At 37.1% G+C, this 25,238-nt stretch overlaps 1 protein-coding gene across 1 annotated transcript; it reads left to right on the plus strand.

Moving 5' to 3' along the window:
• Nucleotides 1-1,517: 1,517 nt before the first annotated feature.
• On the plus strand, nt 1,518-1,955 carry LOC143572550 (uncharacterized). The gene has a single exon (XM_077057684.1). It carries the CDS (start codon nt 1,518-1,520, stop codon nt 1,953-1,955), a length of 438 nt encoding a protein of 145 aa, XP_076913799.1.
• Nucleotides 1,956-25,238: the final 23,283 nt, after the last annotated feature.

Below are 25,238 nucleotides of genomic sequence, written 5' to 3' on the forward strand. Positions count from 1 at the left end.
TGCCCTAGCTAGTAAAGGTATTTATAAATGTTTTTGATTGACCTTTCGACATCAATCAATGCATCCTATCCTGGATACTCTTCTGGGATACCATTCTTTAGTTAACAAAGAGGTAACCTTTATAATCATGTATCCTTAGACACTAACCTTGGTTTTACGCAAGATACAGGTATTAATCATGCCATGGCCAAGGAATTACAAAAGTTGAAGGATATGATATGTAGCGTTCCAGGGGTGGTCCGGCCCATTCACGAAATTCCTGAGGGAAGTCACAAGCTATCCAGGTTTGCTCCACCAATATATGATGCTGAAATCCCGAAGCGCTTTCAGACCCCCAACATGAAGGTTTACGATGGCACGACTGATCCAGAGGAGCATGTAGCTCAATATAGGGAAAGAACGGAGATCAATCCCATTCTAGAAAGACTTAAAGAAACGTGCTTGTGCAAGGGATTTGGATCCACTTTGACTTGATCTGCTCTTAAGTGGCTGCTATGTCTTCCTCCTTACTATATTACTTAATTTTCTCGTCTAGTTAATTTATTCAATAATAAATTTTCTTGTAGTAGAAAGTTGGAAAAATTAACTAGTGATTTATACCGTGTTGTCCAACCTCGTGATGAATCCTTAAGGGATTTTGTCACCAAGTTTGGAAGGGAGGCCTTGGAGATCCCAAATCTTGACATGGCTACGGCTGTTGAGGCATTCAAGATGGGATTGCAAAAGGATTCCCCATTTTATGATAATCTTGTTATAACTGCATGTAGGACATTAGATGTAGTCACGAATATGGTACTTAGTTTCATTAGACTAGAGGATGACAAAAGGATCCAAGAAAGATTGGGTATTTCAACAAAATAGAGCTGCTCGATATGAAACAAGAAGGATCCTCCTTCAGGAACAACAATTCTAAGCCCTATTGAAAGTTCAACAACCAAAACATCCATGCAGTCGAAGAAGACGAGGATGAAGAGGAATATCCAAGGATATCGGAGTATTGATTTTCTGTTGATACTCCTGGCATAGTATGTGCCATGAGAGATCTAGGGGAAAAAGCAAGGTGGCCTTGGAAGAACGAGAAGTGAACATCTTTCAAGGATAAATCTAAGTGGTATGCATACCACGAAGACTTCGGCCACATGACTGACGTTTGTTTTGGTCTAATAAGAGAGATTACGTATCACCTAAGAAAGGGTCACTTCAAAGAGCTTATGGGAAGAAAGAAATCAAAGATCCAGGATCCTGAAGAAATCCCACAAAAGGCTGCTCCACCACCAGCAGACGCACAGATCATCATTTTTATCTCTGGAGGTTCAGACATCCGTGGAACCTCATTCTCCTCGGCCAAACGACATGCTAAAGAAACCAAATTGGATAATGGAGAAAGACCCTTTAGAACGGCAACTTTAACCAATCAAAGGATCATAACCTTCGACGAAGAGGATCACATGCACCTCTAAGATCCTCACCATGACGGTTTGATTATTACATTATTTATTGCTAGCCATTATGTCTGCATGATCCTTGTATATGGCGGGAGCTCGGTGAACATCATTCAAGCTAATGTTCGCAAGAAGATGAACATCCCCGGGACTGAGATTACACCAAGATCATCTGTCCTCGTTGGCTTTAGTGGTGTAACCAAGAATACATTGGGGACATCAAGCTTCCTGATTTACATTGAAGGAGTTAATTCTTTCCAAAAGTTTTGTGTTATTGATAACCTATCCTGCTGTAATGTGATTCTTGGCAGACCGTGGATTCACGAAATGAAAGCAGTAGCTTCAACGTACCATCAACGTATCAAGCTTCCAACCTTGTGGGGAGTAGTGAAGATTCACAGTGATCAAGCGGAGGCGAGTAGCTACTACACTTCATCCATGAAGCCAGCCACAAAGCATTCCATCACAAAGCAATCAAAGAACAATTTGAGAGAGGTGCTGGATGCCAGGTAAAAGAATTTTAAAGAAGTATCCCTGGACCCTGAGGATCTAGACGTTAAGGTGTATATAGGATCCGGTATCCTCATCAATATTGAAGAGGATCTAGTATCCTTCCTCAAACAATGGAAGTCCACTTTTGCATTCAAACACTCTGACATGACATGTATCTCTAAGGAAATTATTACGCATAAGTTAGGGATAGATACTTCTATCAGGAACGTCCACCAGAAACGGAGGAAATTTGCACCTGAAATAAATCTCATTATCCAAGAAGAAGTCGAAAAACTTCTCAAGGTAGGTACGATTAGAGAGGTAAAGTATTCAAGATGGTTAGCCAATGTAGTGGTTGTTTTTATGAAAAATGGAAAGTGTAGGGTATGTGTCGATTTTACTGATTTAAACAAGGCATGTCCCAAGGATCCTTTTCCCTTACCACACATTGACTCCATGGTGGATGCTATGGCAGGACATGAGATGCTCACCTTTATGGATGCTTCCCCTGGATTTCAATAAATTCAGATGGAACCATCTGATCAAGAGGATACAACATTCATGACTCCTAGTGGCACATACTGTTATATTGCTATGCCATTTGGACAAAAAAATGCAGGAGCAACATACCAAAGATTGGTCAACATGATGTTTAAGGATCAGTTAGGAAAAACCTTGGAAGTCTACATAGATGACATGGTGGTCAAGTCAAAGAAAGATGAGGATCATCTCAAAGATCTAGAAGAAGCATTCAACATCCTTGATCAATACAACATGAAGCTCAACCCATCAAAGTGACATTTTGGTGTCAAGGCTGGAAAATTCCTAGGATACATGGTGATTAAAAGAGGAATAGAGGCTAGTCCTGGGAAAATCGAAGCCATCATTAATTTAAAGTCCCCGGTGAATGCTAAAGATGTCCAAAGTCTGATGGGAAGGATTGCAGCCCTGAATAGATTCATATCCATATCTTCAGAGTAGTGCAAAGACTTCTATGATATCTTAAGGAAGAATAAGAAGTTCGAGTGGACTCACAAGCATGAAGATGCGCTGAAAGCTCTTAAGGATTATCTATCCTCAGCGCCAACCCTGATGAAACCCAGTGGATGGTGAACAGTTATCCTTGTACTTAGTCATCTCAGGTAATGCGGTTAGTGCTATGCTAGCCAAAGATCATGAAGGACAACAACATCCGGTATACTATGTAAGTAAAAGTCTCCTAGACACAAAGGTCAAGTATTCTCACCTTGAGAAGTTAATACTTTCTTTAATTATGGTCTCAACTAAGTTGAGACATTATTTTGAAACCCATACTACTGTTGTAAGAACTAACTATCATGTTAAGAATGTGCTTAGAAAACCAGAATTGTCAGGTAGGATGGCCAAGTGGGCTATGAAGCTGAGTGCCTATGATATTCAGTATGAGCCTAGAACAACCATCAAATCACAAGTGCTTGCATACTTTGTGGCTGATTTCAGTAGTGACATGCAAAAGGAAGTTGATCTGGAGGTCCAACAACGTGAAGAAACCAAGGATCCTTGGATCCTCTTCACATATGGTGCATCAAATGTAAGAGGAACAGGATTAGGCATGCTACTAAAATTGCCACCAAGGGACATAATGCTCCAGTCTATAGCCTGTGAGTTCCAAGCTACCAACAACGAGGCAAAATATGAAGCACTTATTTTTGGTTTACTTTTGGCTAGACAAATGAGGATCAGGTATCTTTAGGTTTACATAGACTCTTTATTAATAACTAACCATTTTAACGACTATAAAAAGGCGAAAATATGATCAAATATTAAGAAATGGTGAAGGAATTAGCAAAATTTTTCGAAATGTTTAGTATTATTCAGGTACCGAGAGACGAAAACGCTGGGGCAGATGCCTTGACAAACTTAGCATCATCCTTGAAGATTTCAGATGACATAAAGATACCCATTATTCACATACTTTCTCCTGCAATTGAGAAACAAGATGTAATGGAGGTAACAACAGATTGTCCTGAAGAAATTAAGGATCCTTCATCCTATCCAGAAGTAGGATCCTGGATCCTTCCAATTAAGAAATTCCTCCAAGAAGGAGAAATCCCTAAAGGTGAAAATCCCAAAGCTTTCAGAATTAAGGTATCACAATTTATTATTTTACATGATATTGTTTATAGAAAATCTCTTGCATGTCCCTACTTGAGTTGCATTGAAGATCTAGAAGTACAAGAAGTGCATAAAGAATTCCACGAAGGTGATTGTGGTAACCATACAGGGGGCAAAGCACTGTTCTTTAGGATACTTAGGATAGGTTATTTCTGGCCAACAATCAAGAAGGATGCTATGGAGTACTCAAAGAAAATGTGATGCTTGTCAAAGACATGGCAACATTCTTCATCAGCCTATTCATGGAATTATACCATGGAGATACTGATGTACCTTAAACGTGGGGGAGAGGTGGCCAACCTCTTGATCATTGAATCTCTATCTGATATCTGCATAGTTACTTAAAGCTTGGAAAAGATAAATGTTAAGAATATATTTTCCTTTAGTTAGTAATATAAATCTAAAATGAATAAATGATAAGATAAGGTTTTACCAAATTTAGGATCCTTTATCCTTTAAGGATCCTTGATCATGAATAAACGAAATATCTCTTAAGATGGATAGCATTCCATGCTCTTGGCAGTCGGTCACCTTCCATGGTAAGTAGATGATATGCCCCCCTTTCCTGCTTCTGACTCAATCAAGTAGGGCCCTTCCCACTTAGGTGCAAGATTTCCATCTGCAGGATTGGTTATATTTTGGAAAGCCTTCCTTAAGACCAAATATCCTTCTTAAAATTTTTGAATCCTGATGCTCTTGTTGTATGCCCCAATTATCCTTTGTTGGTACACAACTATTTTGATCTTTGCTAAGTCTCTCAGCTCATCAACATTATCTGGATCCTAAATAAGACTTTCATCATTGGCCTGAGGATCACGAATACTTGTTCTAGCAGTAGGAACCACCATATCTTTTGGAATCACTGCTTCTACTCCAAACACCAATGAGAAAGGTGTTTGACCTGTTGCATTCTTGGGTGTTGTTTTATCAGCCTAAAGAACATAAGGAAGCTCCTCAGCCCATTTTCCTTTCTTGGATCCTAACTTATTTTTCAAGTTGTTGATGATAATCCTGTTGTTTGACTCTGCTTGACCATTGGCTTGAGGACGAACTAGTGTAGAAGTAATCATCTTGATGCGTCAACTGTCACAAAAGTTAGTAGTTCTTCTCACAATAAACTGGGATCCATTATCACAAACAATTTCAGATGGGATACCAAATCTAGTTATAATATTTATTTTAATGAAGAATGTAACTTCCCTTTCTCGGACTTGCATGAATGCTTCTGCCTCAATCCATTTAGAGAAGTAGTCTATCATAGCAAGCATAAAGTCCTTTCCACTTGGTGCTTTTGGTAGCTTGTCTACAATATCCATTCTCCTTTTCATGAAAGGCCATGAATAGGATATAGGATACATAGGTTCTGCTAGCTAGTGAAGGATGTTTCCATGCCTTTGGCAAGCATCACACTTCTTTGAGTATTCCATTGCATCCTTCTTCATGGTTGGCCAGAAGTACCAGTCCTAAGTATCCTGGAGAATATTGCTCTTCCCTCTGTGTGGTTGCCGCAATCGCCTTCATGGAAGTATTGTAACACCTCTTGTATTTAAGGATCCTCGATGCATCTCAAGTAGGGTCCTGCAAGAGACTTTCTATATACAATGTCTTGTAAGATAATAAACTGTGATACCTTTATTCTGAAAGCTTTAGGATTTTCCTCTGTAGGGATTCTCCATCTTGGAGGAATTTCTTGATTGGAAGGATCCAAGATCATGCTTTTGGTGAGCATAAAGGATCCTTATGTTCTGCGTTATCCTTTGTCACCTCCATAGCTTCCTGTCTTCCAATTTCTGGAGACAATATGTGAATGATAGATATCTTTACACCATCCGGGATCTTCAAGGATGATGCTAAGTTTGCTAAGGCATCTGCCCCAGTATTTTCTTCTCTTGGTACCTTCATGATACTAAACAACTTGAAGGATTTTGCTAGTTCCTTCAAAATTTCTAAATACTTGATCATGTTCTCACCTTTCACGGCGTACGACTCGTTAAAGTGGCTAGTTATAAGTAAAGAATCTATATAAACTTGAAGATACCCGATCCTCATTTGTTTGGCAAAAAGTAAACCTGTGATAAGTGCTTCGTATTCTGCCTCATTGTTGGTGGCTTGAAATTCACATGCAATGGACTGGGGTATTATGTCCCCGTGTGGCGATTTCAGTAGAATACCCAATCCAGTTCCTCTTGCGTTGGATGCTCCATCTGTGAAGAGGATCCAAGGATCCTTGGTTTCTTCTAGTTGCTGAACCTCTAAATCCACTTCTCTTTGTATGTCACTACTGAAATTAGCTGCAAAGTCTGCAAGCGCCTGTGACTTCATGGATGTTCTGGGCTCATACTGAATGCCATATGCACTCATCTTCACAACCCACTTGGCCATCCTTCCTGACAATTCTGACCTTCTAAGCACATTCTTAACAAGATAATTAGTTCTTAAAACAATAGCATGTTTTTCAAAATAGTGTCTCAACTTGGTTGAGGCCATAATTAAAGCAAGAACTAATTTCTCAAGGTGTGAAAATCTGAACTCTGCGTCTAAGAGGCTTTTACTTACATAATATACTGGATGCTGTTGACCTTCATGATCCTTGTCCAGAGCAGCACTGACTGTATTACCTGAAACGGTTAAGTATAGGGACAATGGCTCACCATCTACTGGCTTCATCAAGGCTGGTCCGAGGATAGATAATCCTTAAGATCCTTCAGCGCATCCTCATTCCTTTGAGTCCATTCAAACTTCTTATTCTTCCTCAGGATATCATAGAAGTCTTTGCACTTCTCCGAGGACCTAGAAATGAATCGGTTGAGGGCGGCTATCCTTCCGTTAGTCTATGGACATATTTAACTTTACTAGAGACTTCATATTGATGATGGCTTCAATCTGTTCGGGGCTTGCTTCTATTCCCCTCTTAGTCACCATATATCCTAGGAACTTCCCATCTTTGATACCAAAATGGCATTTTGACGGGTTCTACTTCATATTGTACTGATCCAGGATGTTGAATGCTTCTTCAAGATCTTTGAGGTGATCCTCAGCTTTCTTTGACTTCACTACCATGTCATCTATGTAGACTTCTATCGTTTTGCCTAGCTGATCCTTGAACATCATGTTGACCAATCTTTGTTATGTTTCCCCTGCAATTCTTAGTCCGAAGGGCATAGCAATATAACAATATATGCCGGTAGAAGTCATGAATGTTGTATCCTCTTGATCAGATGGTTCCATCTGAATTTGTTGAAATCCAGAGGAAGCATCCATAAAAGTAAGCATTTCATGTCCTGTCGTGGCATCCACCATAGAGTCAATGTGTGGTAAGTGGAAAGGATCCTTAGGAGATGCCTTGTTTAATCAATAAAATCGAAACATACCCTTCACTTTCCATTTTTCTTAGAAACTACCACTACATTGTCTAACCATCGTGGACACTTTACTTCTCGTATCATACTTGCTTTGAGAAGTTTTTCAACTTCTTCTTGGATTTTAATTTTCTTTCAAGCACAAACTTCCTCCATTTTTTGGTGGACAGGGCTTGATAGAAGTATCTATCCCTAGTTTATGTGTAATAATATCTTTAGATATACCTGTCATATCAGAGTGTTTGAAGGAAAATATGGACTTCCTTTGTTTGAGGAAGGATACTAAATCCTCTTCGATGGTGCTGAGGATATTGGATCCTATATATACCTTTACATCTGGATCCTTAGGGTCCAAGGACACTTCTTTTAAATCTTTTTCCCAAGCCTCCAGTACCTCTATTTAACTGTGCATTGATTGCTATGCTATGTTTTGCTTCGTGGTTGGCTTCATAGAGGAAGTATAGTAGTTCCTTGCCTCCGCTTGGCCACTAACTATCTTCATTACTCCTCATGTGGTTGGGAGTTTGATACATTGATGATAGGTGGAATCTACTGCTTTCATCTCATGTATCCAGGGCCTGCTGAAAATCACATTGCAACACGACAATTTTTCTATAACACAAAATTTTTGAAAAGAATTTACTCCCTCAATATAAATAGGTAGCCTAATGTCCCCCAATGTGTTTTTGGTTTCTCCAATAAAACCAACAAGGACAAATGAACTTGGTGTGATCTCTGATTCAGGAATATTCAATTTTGAGTACGTCGGCTTGAATGATGTTCACGGAACTCCCGCCATCTACAGCTATCCTACGAACATAGTGGTTAGCAATAAACAAAGTGATAATCAAACCGTCGTGGTGAGGATCCTTAAGATGCATGTGATCCTCTTCATCAAAGGTTATGATCCTTTGATCGGTTAAGGTGGTAGTCCTGATGGATCTTTCACCATTGTCTGATTCGGTTTCCTTGGCATGTCGTTTTGTCGAGGAGAATGAGGTTCCACAAATGTCTAAACCCCTAGAGATAAAATTGATGATCTGTGCATCAGGTGGTGGTGGAGCTTCTTTCTATGGAATTTCTTCATGATCATGGATCCTTGATTTGTTTCTTCCTAGAAGCTTGATGTTGTCTGCACGTGCTAGTAAAATATAATGGATTGGGGTTTTAGCTTTCACACAAGATCGTGTTTTAAATTTATAAAAGTGATATCTACTAAGACTAAACACACACAAAATAGGCAAGTGTACCTATCGTATATGTAGAATAGTATTGGTAAGAACCAAGTATAGATCAGTGGACACAAATGTTTGTAATAATGAATCTTCGTCTTACTTTAATCGGAGGGTTTAATAATTTTGAGGTTAATTTTCATATTTTTATAAAATAGGAATGCTTATATATAATATATATAGGTGACAAGAAGAGAAATTCTAAACTAGTAATTCAATTATATGAAGGTTAACATCTAAGATCAAGAATCCACTCCATTCTTTCTTGATGATTATTAAGTAAACATGTGATAAACTTGCCCTAATAATATATGATAGAATAGTCCCTCATTTCTAAGTGAACATATTCTATGACATAAAAGAAAGTAGCATGCGTATTTTCAAGTCAACCCTTGTTTATTCTCATACTACCACGAGAATGTCAATTTAAGTAGGCAAGTAGTTTGGTAAAGTAGAAAGATTAGGATTGACTTCGATTTCCCAAATACCAATTCTAACAACTTCGAGTGGTTATAGTTTAGTCACACAACCTCCCCTTGGTTGATTTTATTAGGTTATAATTACACATTCCATTAAGATATGATTTCTCATTATTTCTAAGTACAATATAAGGATCCATGTTTTAACTTGAATAACGTATCAAGGTATTCTTTTTACCATTACTAGTCTCCAAGAACATGAGTGAATCATGAATGATTGTTATACATCAACCTTGATGTATTGACTTAAGGTGATAAAACATTTTTCATCAAATGATACTTGCGAAATAACCATGTACTTTACCAACCTAAATCACATGTTTAACATAATCATCAAGTAAAATAAAGCTTCTTCATATAAATTAGATGGTAAATGGAGTTTAGCTCATAATGAGTATGGTTATGAACATTAAAAGAGATGACGATAACAAACACATGATCAAACTAGAACAATCTAACCAAATATGGATGAATCTTCCTTCTTCAATGGTGATGGATGATGATGATGATGATGGATGGTGATGATGATAGCCTCCAAGCCTTCAAACTCCCCACAAGATCTTCAATATGAGTGTAATGTGGGTGTTTTTATAAGAGAAACCCGTATAGAAGTTTTCTTTATGCACACCCTCATCAATGCAACATGCTCCTCTATTTATAGGCATTTTGTAGAGGCGGGCACACCCCCGTGCTTCTGGAGGCACACCCCCGTGTCCAGGTGTCCAGTTGAATTAAATGCTATGTTAGATCGTACATGATGACTCACCACGGGGGCGTGCTTCCTGAGACATGACCCCGTGCTTTTTGTGACTTGTTATATTTCTTTTGTCTTCTTCTGAAAGGTGACCATGACCCCATGGTTACTAAAGCATGGCCCCATTCTTCTATGTCCAGTGTTTGTATTTTCTTGTGTTCAAAAGCATGGGGGCATGTCTAGGGGGCACGGAGGCATGTCTAAGGGTTTCCTTGGGTTTTCTTTCGTTTTTCTTCGTCTCTTCGCTTGTTTCTTAATTTAAGGCTTGGGTTTACCTGAAATTATATTTTAATGAGATAAGTAGCCTTTTGAGCTGTATTATTTGATAGAAGTTGCAGTTTTTAGAGATTATCTGATGCTAAAAAGATGTATAATTTTATGTACATAAAATATCCCCATACTTGAACCTTGCTTGTCCTCAAGCAATCTATTTATAAATATTCTATAAAAATCGCAAGTTAGAACCATAGCTTGAACATCCCCAAAAGAGTTCCAAGAAAATGGGAACAAAATAACCAACCTTTAATCATAGGAAGTAGTTGATATTGTTCAAGATCGAAGTCATTAGTTTTAGCTTAGGATATTTACTTCAAAATACAAAATTATGATGTATTTATTCCGATTATTGAATTTGTGTACTTTTTTTAATCTTAATGAAATTAAATAATTATTGTCTCTTTAATTAATGTCTTTTGAGTCCAATTAATACATTACGCTGAGCATGTTCCGATGCCTTTAATCGGGGTGTGACAGATTGGAATCAGAGCCGAATGCTATAAGATATGTGGTTAGATATAATGACCTAGTAGCATGATTTGGGTCCCTATAAGTGATATGCCTTTAGGTGTTTGCACTCTAAGTTGTATTATTGATTCTCGTAGCTTAAATATTATTTAATGAATTGATATTATCCTTGTACACAAGAGCACACACTATTCCATGGCTATGCTTTATCTCAAATATTTTTTCCCTCATTAAAAATGATTTAATATTATTATTATTATTATTATTTTCTCAAACTCTAGATGTTATTATAAAATGAGAAATTCCTTATGAATTCCCACATTTTCTTTTTTTGCTCCACTCTCCTTGAGGATGATCTGGAAGAGGGACATAATTGTTCTTGGAACCCTTGACACCAAGGCTTGCGAGCCAAAGGAAATGCAATGCGCATAAATCTAAATCAATCACGAGACCTGGTTGCTTTCCTAGAGGGTTTGATGAGGTTGTGAAACCTAATAGGCCAAAACATATCACACTAAATGTCTATGAATCTACTAACCTCATTGTATCAACTGTGATCATGTGACGATCGGCGTCCTAAATTATAACCAAATTCATGGTGATTTATGGCCGATCGTTGTTTCAGTTGAAATAATGGGCGGGAAAAGCCATGGTGATACATGGGCACCCCAACCATTCACCTGAACGCCCTAATCTCGATTTTAATCAATTTTAAATATGTTGAAAATGTTAAGCCACGGTGATACATGGATATTTCAACAATGAGATTTCGGTATAAATTTTTATTTTTTTTATGAATGGTTATTTTTTTATTTTGTTTGGGACAAACTCATGGTGATTCATATATGTATCAACCCTCTATTTAAGCTTTAGTAGTTCATTTAATTACCAATTTCATTAATACTCCATGTTAAGGTTAATAAAAGTTTCATTTTGTACCCCCATGAATTTTCTTAAAACTTAAATTTCGCATAGTTATACAATTGATCCCAAAACTAATAAAATTTTAAATTTTGTCCTTGTAGAATGTCTTCCTCACGTCGAGCCCATCGTCACACAAGCAACTCAGACCACAATATTGTTTTGGACAAAAATCTGCTAAGGGATAATGTATCCAAATCTGTAATTGTGAGGTATAGTGCTATGATAATAATAATGAATATGTAAACGAAATAAGGTTGAACACCGTGATTTGTTGCGAGGAAAAACCCCTTAATCTTGTTAGATCAAAGGAAAAAAACCCCGGCTGATGACAACTCGTCGATCACCACTTTATTAATATCAAAGAAGGTTACAAATGGTGGAGATATCGATCAGTGTTACAATGGCTAAGTGTGCGAGCTATGAATGAGAGACTGTTCGAGAGTGTATGTAATACATGTGTGCTCTAACTGATCATCTATCTTGATTATAAACAAAAAATGACAACTAACTAAATCCCTACTTTCATTCTATCACTCCACTAGCCGTTCCATCATCATTGACCACGTGCGGAAGTCTTCCAGTAGTGCAAGAATAGTATGAATTAGTCCTCCAGCTGTTATATCTAACAAACACAACACCATTCAAATACAACTATTAGTAAACATATAATACCAAGAATCCTTGATCATCTACAATCCGGAACGTATCGTAAGGATAAATGATCCACAAATTGATCAAGGATCGAGGAGTCTCAGCATAAATTCTATGCCCTAACAATTGCACCCAAAATGGCGGGTTTTTATGCTTTACAGCTGGCATTTTGAAATTTAAAATCCCTGCAAAAAGATTAATCGATTAGACAGTTGCCATAGATAATTATTATTAAACCCTTGATATTAGTCATAACCGCCTATATATGTGATCCCTATAATCCATTTATAATAACATATTCCAGCCGTTCAGCAGGTATCCTTCTTTCTTCCTATATTCTTTTAATATTCTGATAAACATGTCCGTCGCCTCTTCTTCTTCTCCCTCTAAACAATCCGACCAGTCCTCCGATGACTCCGAGTTGATGGAGATGCGACCTCAAAACCTTATCGCTAATCCTTCTATGGAAAATTGTAAGTTTACTGACCCCGAGGTCGATGAATCCCCGTCACTATTTCCACCGGAAACTATTTTATGACCGTACGACTCCACTGTCCGATGTGATGTTTACTCTCAGACCTGGGTATGCTTCCGGGCTTGCCCTTTTCTCATCGGTTACACATATCCGTTCCCCCTTTCACATAGAGTTTTTTTCGAATCTACCGGTATATCGTACATTCAAGCTGTGCCCATGATTTGGAGAGTTCCAGGCACCATTGAAAGAATCATCGAGGAAGAGGAGATCGATTTCGGCATCCAGGAACTGTCTTACCTTTATACCTTAACAACCCACGGTTCAAACCGGTTTTTACTGAAGTGCAAACCTCGTCAACCCAATCCAATATCAAAAGTAACCCTAAACGATTCCTTCTGGAGGAATCAATTTTTCTTTGTGAATCGAAACTCCATACCCGGCGGGACTGATTTACCTTTGACTTGGGTTAAGAAGGGTAGGATCCTGGATCCTTAACAAATATACAATTTGTAATAACAAAACTAACTCTAAATCTTTTTTCTTTCTTATTTGCAGTTGAGAACTTTGCTTCTTTGGCCAAGCTACCTGGAACCAAAGAGAGAATGAAAAAAATTCCTTGCCCTGGATACCGAAGTTCGGACTTTTCAAGCAAGATTTGTGGAATTCAGACTCCAACATGTCAAGTAAGATTAGCATAATAAATAGAAATAAATAAAATTAGATAGAATACTTATCTGTTATTTGGCTTGTGCAGTTGCTCAAAAATCCCAGAAGTCTGCCAACAAGTTCTCCTTAGAGGATATGGACTGCATGATTACTCCTCAAGTATCAAGAAGGAGGCTTTGAAGGCAGCAACCTCTTCCGAACCAAAGACCACGACTACTAGAGCCAAGTCAGCCACTTCCAAAAGAAAGAGATCTTCTGAGCCCGAGACCCACTTCGACATGATCCTCACTGTAAGCATCCTGTATCTTGATGTCTTAAATTTAAGGATCCAATATCCTTCTAACTTTTACTGAACTGTTGGTCACAGGCTGTGAATGCTTGCAAGGACCACTATGAAAAGATTGTGAACCAGATGAGCGAAAGCCTCTCAGGAATGGGAAGTGCAGCAGTCGTAAAGGATAAAGCCATAGCTCAACTCTTCAAGGATAAGAATCGATTGGAGGATCAACTATCCTCAGCAAAAGCTCAACACCAAGAAGAGGAGAAACAGGCTACCGAAGAAGCGAAAATGTGTGCTGCGAGAACAGTTTTGCAGGCCATGATCAAGATGGCGACAGAGGCTGGTGATCCTACCTTCGACAAGGCTGTTTGGGATGTTGAGTAGTGAAAAGCGACTTTGGTGTCTCTTGGTGGTGAGGAAGATGTGGCGATGGCAGACGGAGTTGGAACTAGCGGAGCCAAGGAGGCTGTGGAGACCGAGGAAGGAATGGGTGCAGCAGAGGGTGAGGAGGCTACATGAATGGGCGATGAAGGATAATGAAGAAAAGGCCTGAGCCCATTTTTTATTTTATTTTGATCATGTTTTCAAGGATAATGGTTTGTAACAGACAATAGTAACTAGGTTGAAGGATCAGTAATCCTTTAGACAATTTTAAGGGGTGGCAAAGGTGGATGGATCCTCTGTTTGTGGGGATGAAGCCTTTGGTGCCCCTGTTCTCTTTATTTTCCTGCACTCTATGAACACTTAGTAACACCTGCTTAACCCGGTGGATGGTCCATCTTTTGCATGGTGAAATCCGAGTTAAAGATTTTGGATAAGTCTAGGTGACTTATGTTTAATAATAATCTAAAACTTTTGACTATTTTCTCATTATTTATTATTTTGAAAATTTGTTTGATATAGTCTTAGCTTTATTGAAAGTTTTAAGAAATAATATTGAGTAAAAATTTTTAGGATAGAGTATCCTTATGGAAAGTAATTATAAAAACTTTAAGGATAGAATATCCTTGTAGAAATAATTCAAATATTTTAAATCCTTAAACAAAAAGGTTTACAAGGATCCTAGACAACCAAATTTAAAGTGGCAAATAGAAATCATACCGTAAGGTCTAATTAGACCTAAGTTACCGTAAGCGTTGAACCTTCTATAATCCTTGTAAAAACAAATTAAGGAACTTAAGTCCATAAGTGTTGATCCTTCTGTGATCCTCATAAGTGAACTTAGGATACTTGATGCAAACAACTTATGATATTAATTGGGATTAAACCCAACAAACTGGGTACAAGCCCATATAATAAACTGGGGACAAGCCCGTGCAACTGGGGACAAGCCCAAATAAACGGGGGACAAGCCCAAACTGGGTACAAGCCCATATATCCTGGGGACAAGCCAAAAATATCCTGGGGATAAGCCAAAATATCCTAGGGACAAGCCCAAAAACTAGGGACTGGCCCAAAGATACGGATGTCAACTGGGGACTCACCCAAACCAGGATTTAGCCCAAACGTGAGATAACATGAAAATGTTATAAACCGGTGGTATGGTACGTGTACCATAAATCGTAGGATCCTCCATATAGCAAAAGACAATGAAACTGTCAGCCACTACGCGTGTACTGGTCTCACTGCCTCGGACCATACGTTGGATAGCGTGCGCTCCAGGCGAGAGTGTAGAAACTCTAATTTATAAGAAAGGTGAAAATCTTTAAACCTTGGAAGATATGACCATCGGGGTCATACCTTAATCGTGGGCTAGGCTAAAGGAAGTAGTAAAGTACCTTTAAATGTAAAGGAGAGGTGGCCAACCTTTTGGACCTTGAACCTCTTATTGAGATCCTGCATTGTTACTTAAAACTTTGAAATAACAAATGTTAAGAATATGTTATCCTTAAATAAATAAAAATATTTAATGCTAAAGCGATCAGATAGATAATACCGATTTAAGGATTGATGTGCTTGAAGTAGTCAAATAATTATTAACTAAAAATAAGCTAATCAAGACACTAAGTAATAATTCTAGACTCTTAACTTAACTAAAACTACTAACCAGAAAGTGAACCGGTCGACTCTAGTACAGCTAAGTAAGTCCGGATATCGAACCCACGAGACTCTTTAAATTACGTTAACTAGCTAACTTAGACTTAACTATTGACGCGACTATTTATTTATTATTATTAAGGGGGGTTTTACTAAAAAAAACTAAATTTAAACTAATTAAGAAAAAATAAGTAAAACAAACAAGAGACAATTTTAATTGATTTAAATCAGATGACGATGAAAAACCACCTAGGCTAGAATCCCCAAAGTTTCAGTTATCAATTATTAGGAAAATGCTTGTTATGTAATTGAGATCATAAAATAATCACTTAAAAGAAAACCCGAACAGGACCCCTGACCCTTCAAGAAGACACCTATGGATTTCTATTAAGTTCTTAAAAACACCAATTTTAATATTAGACTTCCTTACAGTTATCTAATTAATTATGATAGAGTACCTTTATAGTGAAATCCTACCTTACAGCGCGAAAATCAAAGGTAATTTGGCGAACTTAATTGACTCGCTAGACAATATTAATTAATCAAACCTAGACGGACTCCTTACAAAGAACTAAATCTAGCAATCTCAATCAACAAAGATCTAGCAATAACCTATCACATTACAGCTTTCTAGGCTAGCAGCACACTTTTATTCGTTTGACTAATAATATTATTCCTATGATCTTATTCGAATTCAATCATAAACGAGTAAAAAACACACAGTAGATGACCTAACAAAATCCTATTATATGAAACAATCACCAAGAATTTTGTGGAATAATAAAACTAGAACTACCAAAACCAAGTACACATACGCATCAATCAAATAAGCCAAACAATTTACTGAATCATAAAACCATAATGAAAAGCAAATTCCAAATAAAATAAAACTTCAAACAATGGTTCATCACAAGCCTAGGCAGTCTAATAAGTTTAGCCTATCATCTTAAAATCAAAGAAACAAAATAATTAAGTTCAACAACTAAGCTCATAATTAAAATAATAAATTCAAACCGAATGATGATGATGCTTGGTTGAGTAGGTGTTGAGCGGAAACGATCTATGCTACAACCAAAGGCCTTCTTCTATAATAATATTCTTCTTGCGGCTGTGGAGGATCTTTCTTTTTTTGCTTGACCTGCTTCCAAATAATAATGATTCCCTCCTGATGTAAGCCGCGTCCCAAGAAATTTCATTAGCTTCTCAAGTCTGCCGTATGTTGTTGTTTTATTTTGTCATCTTTTTTTCTTTTTATAATATTGATAACCGACTTCAAATAAAGGAGCCCTCAATTCTTATATGGGCCGAAAAAATTTTGCCCACTAAGCTAATCTAGGCCTAGTAAAATGTGAATGCACTTTTGAGGTCCACGTCACAGACAACAAACATCAAATTATTTAATCTTCATGTCCATGTCCCACATGCCTACTATATTCTTTTGCTGCAAAAACCAAATTAACAGAGACATTAAATTAATTGATTGTTCTTTTGTTAATTGAATTTTAATTATTAAGCTCACAATAAAACTTAATAATTTACATGAAGATCGATATTTTTCAAAAACAACTTCTTGTTGTAGTCACTCACCATACTCGAAACAAAATTTGTCATAATCATATATAAACGTGTTCGAATATTTTCTTATTGGTCCCAAGCTAATATAAAAATACATCGTTTAGCTCGTTGTCTCTAAAACCCTTTAAATTCAAATACGAATCACTTTTGAATAATATTCAATGAAAACCAACTCAAACCCAATTAAAAGTGTAAGAAATGTTTGTATAAAATATGTCTAATTTAGTTCATATCAAGGATCCTTGATCTTTTAAGGATACTCGATCCTCAGAGGATACTTGAACCTGATCAGAAAAAGTATTTCTGGAAGTGGATAGCATTCCATGCTCTTGATAACCTGTTGCCTTCCATAGTGAGCAAATGATATGCCCCTTTCCTGCTTCCGACTCGATCAGATAAGGGCCTTCCCACTTGGGTGCTAGCTTTCCATCTGCCAGATTGGTTGATTATGGAAGGCTTTCCTCAAGACTAGATCTCCTTCTTGAAATCTTTTAATCCTTATACTTTTTTTGTATGCCCTAGTTACCCTTTGTTGATAGGCCGCCATTCTTATCTTGTATAGGTCTCTGAGTTCTTCAACGGTATCCAAGTCTTCGAGAAGGATTTCTTTGTTGGTCCCAAGATCATGGATGCTTGTTCTGGCTGTAGGAATCACCATCACTGTAGGGATTACTGCTTCTGATCCAAGCACCAATGAGAAAGGTGTTTGGCCTGTTGCATTCTTGGGTGTTGTCCTGTCAGTCCAAAGAACATAAGGTATCTCTTTGGCCCACTTGCCTTTCTTGGATCCTAGTTTCTTCTTCTAATTGTTGATGATTATCTTGTTGCTTGATTCCTCTTGGCCATTGTCTTGAGCATGCACTGGAGTAGAGGTAATCATCTTGATGCCCCAACTGTCACAAAAGTTAGTGGTTCTTTTCCCGATAAACTGGGAACCATTGTCACAAATATTTTTTGATGGAATACCAAATCTAGTAATAATATTTCTTTTAATGAAGGATATCACCTCTTTTTCGCGGACTTGAACAAAAGCTTCTGCTTCTATCCATTTTGAAAAATAGTCAGTCGTTGCAAGCATGAATATCTTTCCTCCTGGTGCCTTAGGTAGCTTACCCACAATATCCATGTTCCACTTCATGATAGGCAATGATGAGGATGTAGGATACATAGGTTCTGCTGGTTGATGAAGGATGCTTGCATGCCTTTGACAAGCATCACATTTCTTTGAGTACTCCATGGCATCTCTCTTTATTGTTGTCTAGAAGTATCCTGTTCTTAGAATCCTAGAAAACAGAGCTCTACCTCTAGTGTGATTACCACAATCTCCTTCGTGAAAGTCTTTGAGCACCTCTTGAATTTCAGGGTCCTCGATACACCTCAAGTATGGACCTGCAAAAGATTTCTTATACAAAATATCATGTAATAAAATGTATTGTGATACATTGAGTTTGAAGGACTTTGGATTCTCTGTGGCTCGAATTTCTCCCTCTTGGATGTATTTTTTGATTGGGAGGATCCAGGATCTGTAACTGTTTGAGGATAACGGATCCCAAAGTACAATTTGTTTGTCAGTTGTTATCTCTCCAACTTCTTGTTCTCCTATTATTGGCAAGAGTATATGGATGATTGAGATCTTCGTATCTTCTGGAATCTTCAAAGATGAGGCTAAATTCGCTAAAGCATCTGCCCCAGCATTCTCTTCTCTTGGTACCTGATCAATAATAAACAATTCAAAGGATTTTGCTAATTCCTTCACAACATCTAGATATTTGCTTAGTTTTTAACCTTTAATAGCATATGAGCCATTAAATTGGTTAGTTATCAATAATGAATCTATATATACTTGAAGATACCTGATCAAGGATTCGTATTCTGCCTCATTATTTGTTGCTTGGAACTCACAGGCTATAGACTGGGGTAATATGTCCTCCTGTGGCGATTTCAGTAGGATACCTGATGTAGTCTAAAATATATATATGTTTATATAAATATTTCCTACACTTTTAAGTACTTTTGAGTCAAGTTTTTATTATATTATTAATTCTAAATGATTCATAAGTGAAGTTTAAAGGTTTGAAGAGGCAACGAGCTAAAGTGTTCATTTCTATCAATTTACAATAATTAGTAAAATATAATTATGATGGTAAATCATATATGGTGATGCTCCACTACGTGTGCTTATAAAATAGAAAAATCAATGTTATTTACAAATTGAGTTTAATATAAATTAAATGTTATCATGAATTTAAAATGAGAAGTCAACGTTATATATGAACAGTTTATTATTCAAATTTTGAGTTATGATGGTTATTTTAGATGCTGACATAAGTTTGGTGGTCATGATAATTGTAGAAACCAAAGAAATAAAAGAAACAAAGAGCAGTCAAAGATGAATAAAAGAACAAAAGGAGGTCATGAGAGACTCTTAACCAGTGGTGAATTAAAAGAATAAAAGAAACTATAATTGTTTGGACAATGTAAAAGGCCTAAACACTATTTTGCTTTAAAGCAGCCCATTGGACTAACATATGAAGTCGGTGAAGAGAGGGTTTTGATGGGAATTTGATGCAACATAATATATATATATATATATATATATATATATATATATATATATATATTCTAATCTTGGTCAAAGAAAAGACATAACTTGGGGGACAACCGTGAAGAGAAGGGGCTGCCCCTGAGGCCTGGTCATCGCAAGAAGTAAAGAAAGAAAGAGAGCTAAGCACCTTGGTTCGAGCAAAGAGTGTTTGGGTTCAACACCAACTCAACCAAACATCATTATTATTGGTTTGAATTTATTACTATCTTTATGAATTCATTTTTGAACCAATTTATTTTCTTTTATTCTTGAGTATGGTTGTTGGCTAAACCCTTAGACCGCCTAGGCTAATGATGAACTTTTGTTGACGTTGGATTTTGGTTTGAATTTTGTTTTCGTCTATGGTTTATGATTAAGTAAGAGGTTTATAGTTATTTAATTGACGCATATGTGTGCTTGGTTTTTGTTTGATGAAATTTATTATTCCACATTATCCTTGGTGATTGTATGTCATATAATAGGATTTTGTTAGGTCATTTACTGTGTGTTCTTGACTAGTTTATGATTGATTTGCAATAAGATAATAGGAATAATATTATTAGTCAATCCAATAAAAGTGTGCTGCTAACCTAAATAGATGTACGGTGATAGGTTATTGTTAGATCTTTGTTGATTAAGATTGCTAGATTTAGTTCTCGTAAGGAGTCCGTCTAAGTTTGATTAATTAACGTTGTCTAGCGAGTCAAGTGAGTTCTTTAAACTACCTTTTATTTCCGTGCTGTAAGGTAGGATTTCTTATAGAGGTAGTTGTTATAAAATAAATTAGCGACCGTAAGTGAGTCTAGTTAAAACCGTTAATTTTAATAGCTTATTAGGATTCCATTAGTGTCTTCTTGAGAAGGGTCAAGGGTCCTGTTCGGTTTCCCATTAAGTGAACAGTTTAAGATCCCGGTTCCATAACTTAGCAATTTCCTACCATTTGATAATTGATACATTAGGGATTCCAGCCTTGGTGGTTGTACGTCATCATCTGAATTAAGTCTAGATTTAAGTCGTCGTAAGTTTTATTAATTAGTTTTATCATTAGTTTAATATTAGTTTTTAGTAAAACCCCCAATAATAATAAATAAATAGTCGTGTCTGTAGTTAAGTCTAATTTAGCTAGTTTACGTAATTTTAAGAGTTTGTGGGTTCGATATCCGTACTTACTAAACTGTACTAGAGTCGACTGGTCCACTTGCCGGTTAGTAGTCTTAGTTAATTTTAATAGTCTAGAATTTATTACTTAGTGTCTAGATTAGCATGTTTTAATATAACTACTTTCAGCACATCAATAACCAATCCTGTTCCTCTTACATTGGATGCTTTATGGGGGTTAATAGAACGAATCACACTTTTACCACTAAACTATACCCGCTACAATGCAAATATAAATGGACCTTTTGTCGAGGCACTTCTGTATATGTGTAACTGGGCTTCTTATATAAGAAGATATATTTTACTTACATAGTACAGACCCGCTCAGGAATTTAATGAACCAAGCCCTTTTTTAACTAAGTGGTAGAGTAATCCCATCGTAGTATTCATATGAAGAATAGCGATATTCTTAATATGAATAAAAAAGTAACCAACTTTATAATGTATAATATTATCATCTAATGAGTTATAGTATATTAGTTATCACGAATAATGATAAGTCATCTGTTTAATCACCAAAAATTCCTATTTTCCATTTGGCCAATGAAATCCATTGTAAAGATTAGAAATCAATAAAGGAAAAATAAGTGGACCTGACCCATTGAATTATGACCATATCCGCTATTCTGATATTCAAATTCAATAGAGATGAAATTGGAACAAGTTGACCCCCTTTTTTTCTTTTCATTTCTTTGGACTCCGCAAGAATTTTTCGATATTTCCAATTCAATCGTCTTGTTCTATAGGAATAAATTGTCATTTCGTTCCTTCACAGAGAACCATTTCTTCTAAGTCACAAGATAAGAAAAATTTTTACTATCTTTCTTTGATTACAGGATCGAGATTCATTTATATCTATATAATATTTCTATTTAGATTTATAGCTATCAGATCGCGGCTTGTTGTACCAAAAATTCCCTTTTCGTTGCATCCAATTTTTTTCTGAAGATATGAAGAATGGATGCGGGATAAATACTCTCGTTTCCAGTCTCCTATTATTGTTATTGTATTGAGTATTGAAGTGAAGTAAAAAATTGGAAACTATCTCTATTCTAACCAAGAAATAGAAAAAACTTAGTCATTTTAGTATACATAAAAATTTGAAATTAGAATAGAAAGAGAGTTCTTTTTCTTAATCTCATGATCAAGATCTAAGAATCCATTTATTTTATGGAATAAGATGGGGGCAGGTCTGAGGATCAACCGGTAGTGCGAGAGGGGATTGCTTTTTCCTTGAACAGTTCTTTCAAAAACGAATATATCTGATTCATGAGTCATAAGAAGACAAGTCATGATTCAGATGCTTAATAATAATAATAAGGAATAATCAAATTGAATTCATTGGGCGGTCAATTTATGGGCCACTAAAGAATTTTTATCTTCGAAACCCATTGTAAGGGGTAGTGCACGAGAAAAAAACCATGCAGAAATGATCGATTCTTTGGACGCCCTGAAAATACTATGAGGTGTTCGGAAATGGTCAAAGTAGTTGAATATCATAGAATGCTTTTTACTTGCACTTTTTTATTGAATAGGTCTTCTCCCTTCGATCCCGAAGTAGGCAAGCAGGAATCTCTCCCCCTTTCTGTTTATGGATAGAAAGAATATCTCCTTAGGAGAGTATTTTATGAGTTGACTGTAACCCGAAGGCTTCTTTCAACCGATCTAGTAGGTAAGAAATAAGATCTTCGTATAATTAGAATTAAAGCGAAACCACTAGGTTAGATCTTGTCTGTGATCCCTGGGCTTGTTAATTGAGAGAGAAACCCCTACTATTGATCTTGGCCTTCATTGAGTGCATTTTTGGCTCTTTGACATAGTAAGGCGGGAAGGCATGAGCAAGGCACTTACAAAGGCCTTTCACAGCTCAAATCCATGCATTAAGCCGCTAATCCCTTTTCTAGCAAAGACCCAGCAGGCTACCTCATCGGGAAATTCAATTCTTTCACCAAACCCAGGGGCACGATGAATACATTGATTATCTGGGTCCGATCATCGCTAGAGTCCCGTTGACTATAATACACTGTTTGAAATTGATTCGTTTCTGCCGAAACAAAACGGGATTGGCTATCTTAACCTTAGTTCTGGTTCACCCCAACATTCCCCACTTGTCCGACTGTTGCTGAGCAGTTTTTGGATATTAAACGGACTTCCCCAGAAGGTAATTTTAATGTGGCCGATTTCCCTTTTTTTGCAATCAGTTTCGCTACAGCACCCGCTGCTCTAGCTAATTGTCCACCCTTTCCAACTGTGATTTCTATGTTTAGTATGGCCGTGCCTAAGGGCATATCGGTTGAAGTAGATTCTTCTTTTTTATCAATCAAAACCCCTTCCCAAACTGTACAAGCTTCTTCCAAAGCATACGGATTTCTGGAAGTAGATGGTGATATCTATACAGATGGGTCTTATATATATGGTATAATGAAGTACCACATGGGTGGATATATAGGAATCAAAATCTGCCGAATCACTCATTTTATGATCTTCTACATCCTAGGTAGAGGATCCAAGGATCCTTGGTTTCTTTTAATTGCTGGACTACTAAATCAGCTTCCTTTTGCATGTCACTGCTGAAATCAGCCACAAATTCTGCTAGTGCTTGCGATTTAATGGCTATAATGGGCTCATACTGAATATCATATGCACTCAGCTTCACAACCCACTTGGCCATCCTTCCTGATAATTCTGGTTTTCTAAGCACATTCTTAACAGGATAATTAGTTCTTATAAATAATAGTAAGTATTTCAAAGTAATGTCTCAATTTCGTAGAAGTCATAATAAGTGCAAGAATTAACTTTTCTAAATTAGAATACCTGGCTTCCACATCTAAAAGACTTTTACTTACATAATAAACGGGATGCTGTTCACCTTCATGATCCTTAACGAGGACGGCACTTACTGCATTTCCTGAAACAACTAGGTAAAGATATAAGGATTCTCCATCCACAGGCTTCATCAAAGCTGGTGCTGAGGATATGTAATCCTTTAAGGCTTTGAGAGCAACTTCATGCTTCTCCGTCCACTCGAAATTCTTATTCTTCCTAAGGATGTCATAGAAGTCTTTGCACTTCTCCGAGGCTCTGGAAATGAATCTGTTGAGAGCCGCTATTCTCCCCATTAATCTTTGGACATCCTTAGCATTCACAGGAGACTTCAAGTTGATGATGGCTTCTATCTGCTCGGGGCTTGCTTCTATTCCTCTTTTTGTCACCATGTATCCTAGAAACTTTCCAGCCTTAACACCAAAATGGCATTTTGACGGTTCAGTTTCATGTTATACTAGTGGAGGATATTGAATGCTTCTTCAGGATCTCTAAGGTAATCCTCAGCTCTCTTTGACTTCACCACCATGTCATCTATGTAGACCTCCATAGTCTTACCTAACTAATCCTTGAACATCATGTTGACTAATCTTTGATATGTTGCCCCTGCATTTCTTAGTCCGAATGGTATAGCAATATAACAGTATATGCCGGTAGGAGTCATGAATGCTGTATCCTCTTGATCAGATGGTTCCATCTGAATTTGTTGAAATCCAGAGGAAGCATCCATAAAGGTATGCATCTCATGTCCCGCCGTTGCATCTACCATGGAGTCTATATGTGGTAACGGGAAAGGAACCTTGGGGCATGCCTTGTTTAAATCAGTAAAATCAACACACACCCTCCACTTTCCATTCTTTTTAGAAACAACAACTACATTAGCTAACCATCGAGGATACTTAACCTCTCTGATCATACCGGCCTTAAGAAGTTTTTCAACCTCTTCTTGCTTGATCGTGTTCCTCTCAGGAGCGAATTTCCTTTGCTTAAGATGGACGGGTTTAACATATAAATCAATGCCTAACTTGTGAGTAATTACCTCCTTAGAAACATATGTCATGTCTGAATGTTTGAAGGAAAACGTGGATTTTCTTCATTTTAGAAAGGATATTATATCCTCCTCGATCTCACTAGGGGTATTGGATCCTAGGAACACTTTCACATCTGGATCCTCGGGATCCAATGACACTTCTTTTATGTCTTTCTCCCGAGCTTCCAGCACATCCCTAGGATGTTGTTGTGGTTGCTATGCTATCGTCTGTTTAGCTTCTGGCTTCATTGATGAAGAATAGTAGTTATTGTCTTCGACTTGGTCACCATCTATCCTTACTACTCCCCAAGGAGTTGGTAGTTTGATGCATTGATGGTAAGTAGAGGCCACTGCTTTCATCCCATGTAGCCAAGGCCTG

The sequence above is a fragment of the Bidens hawaiensis genome, unplaced genomic scaffold, assembly GCF_021521415.1.
Source record: "Bidens hawaiensis isolate Kalapana, Puna unplaced genomic scaffold, B.hawaiensis_p1.1 tig00025967_1, whole genome shotgun sequence".
NCBI classification, from domain to species: Eukaryota; Viridiplantae; Streptophyta; class Magnoliopsida; order Asterales; family Asteraceae; genus Bidens; species Bidens hawaiensis.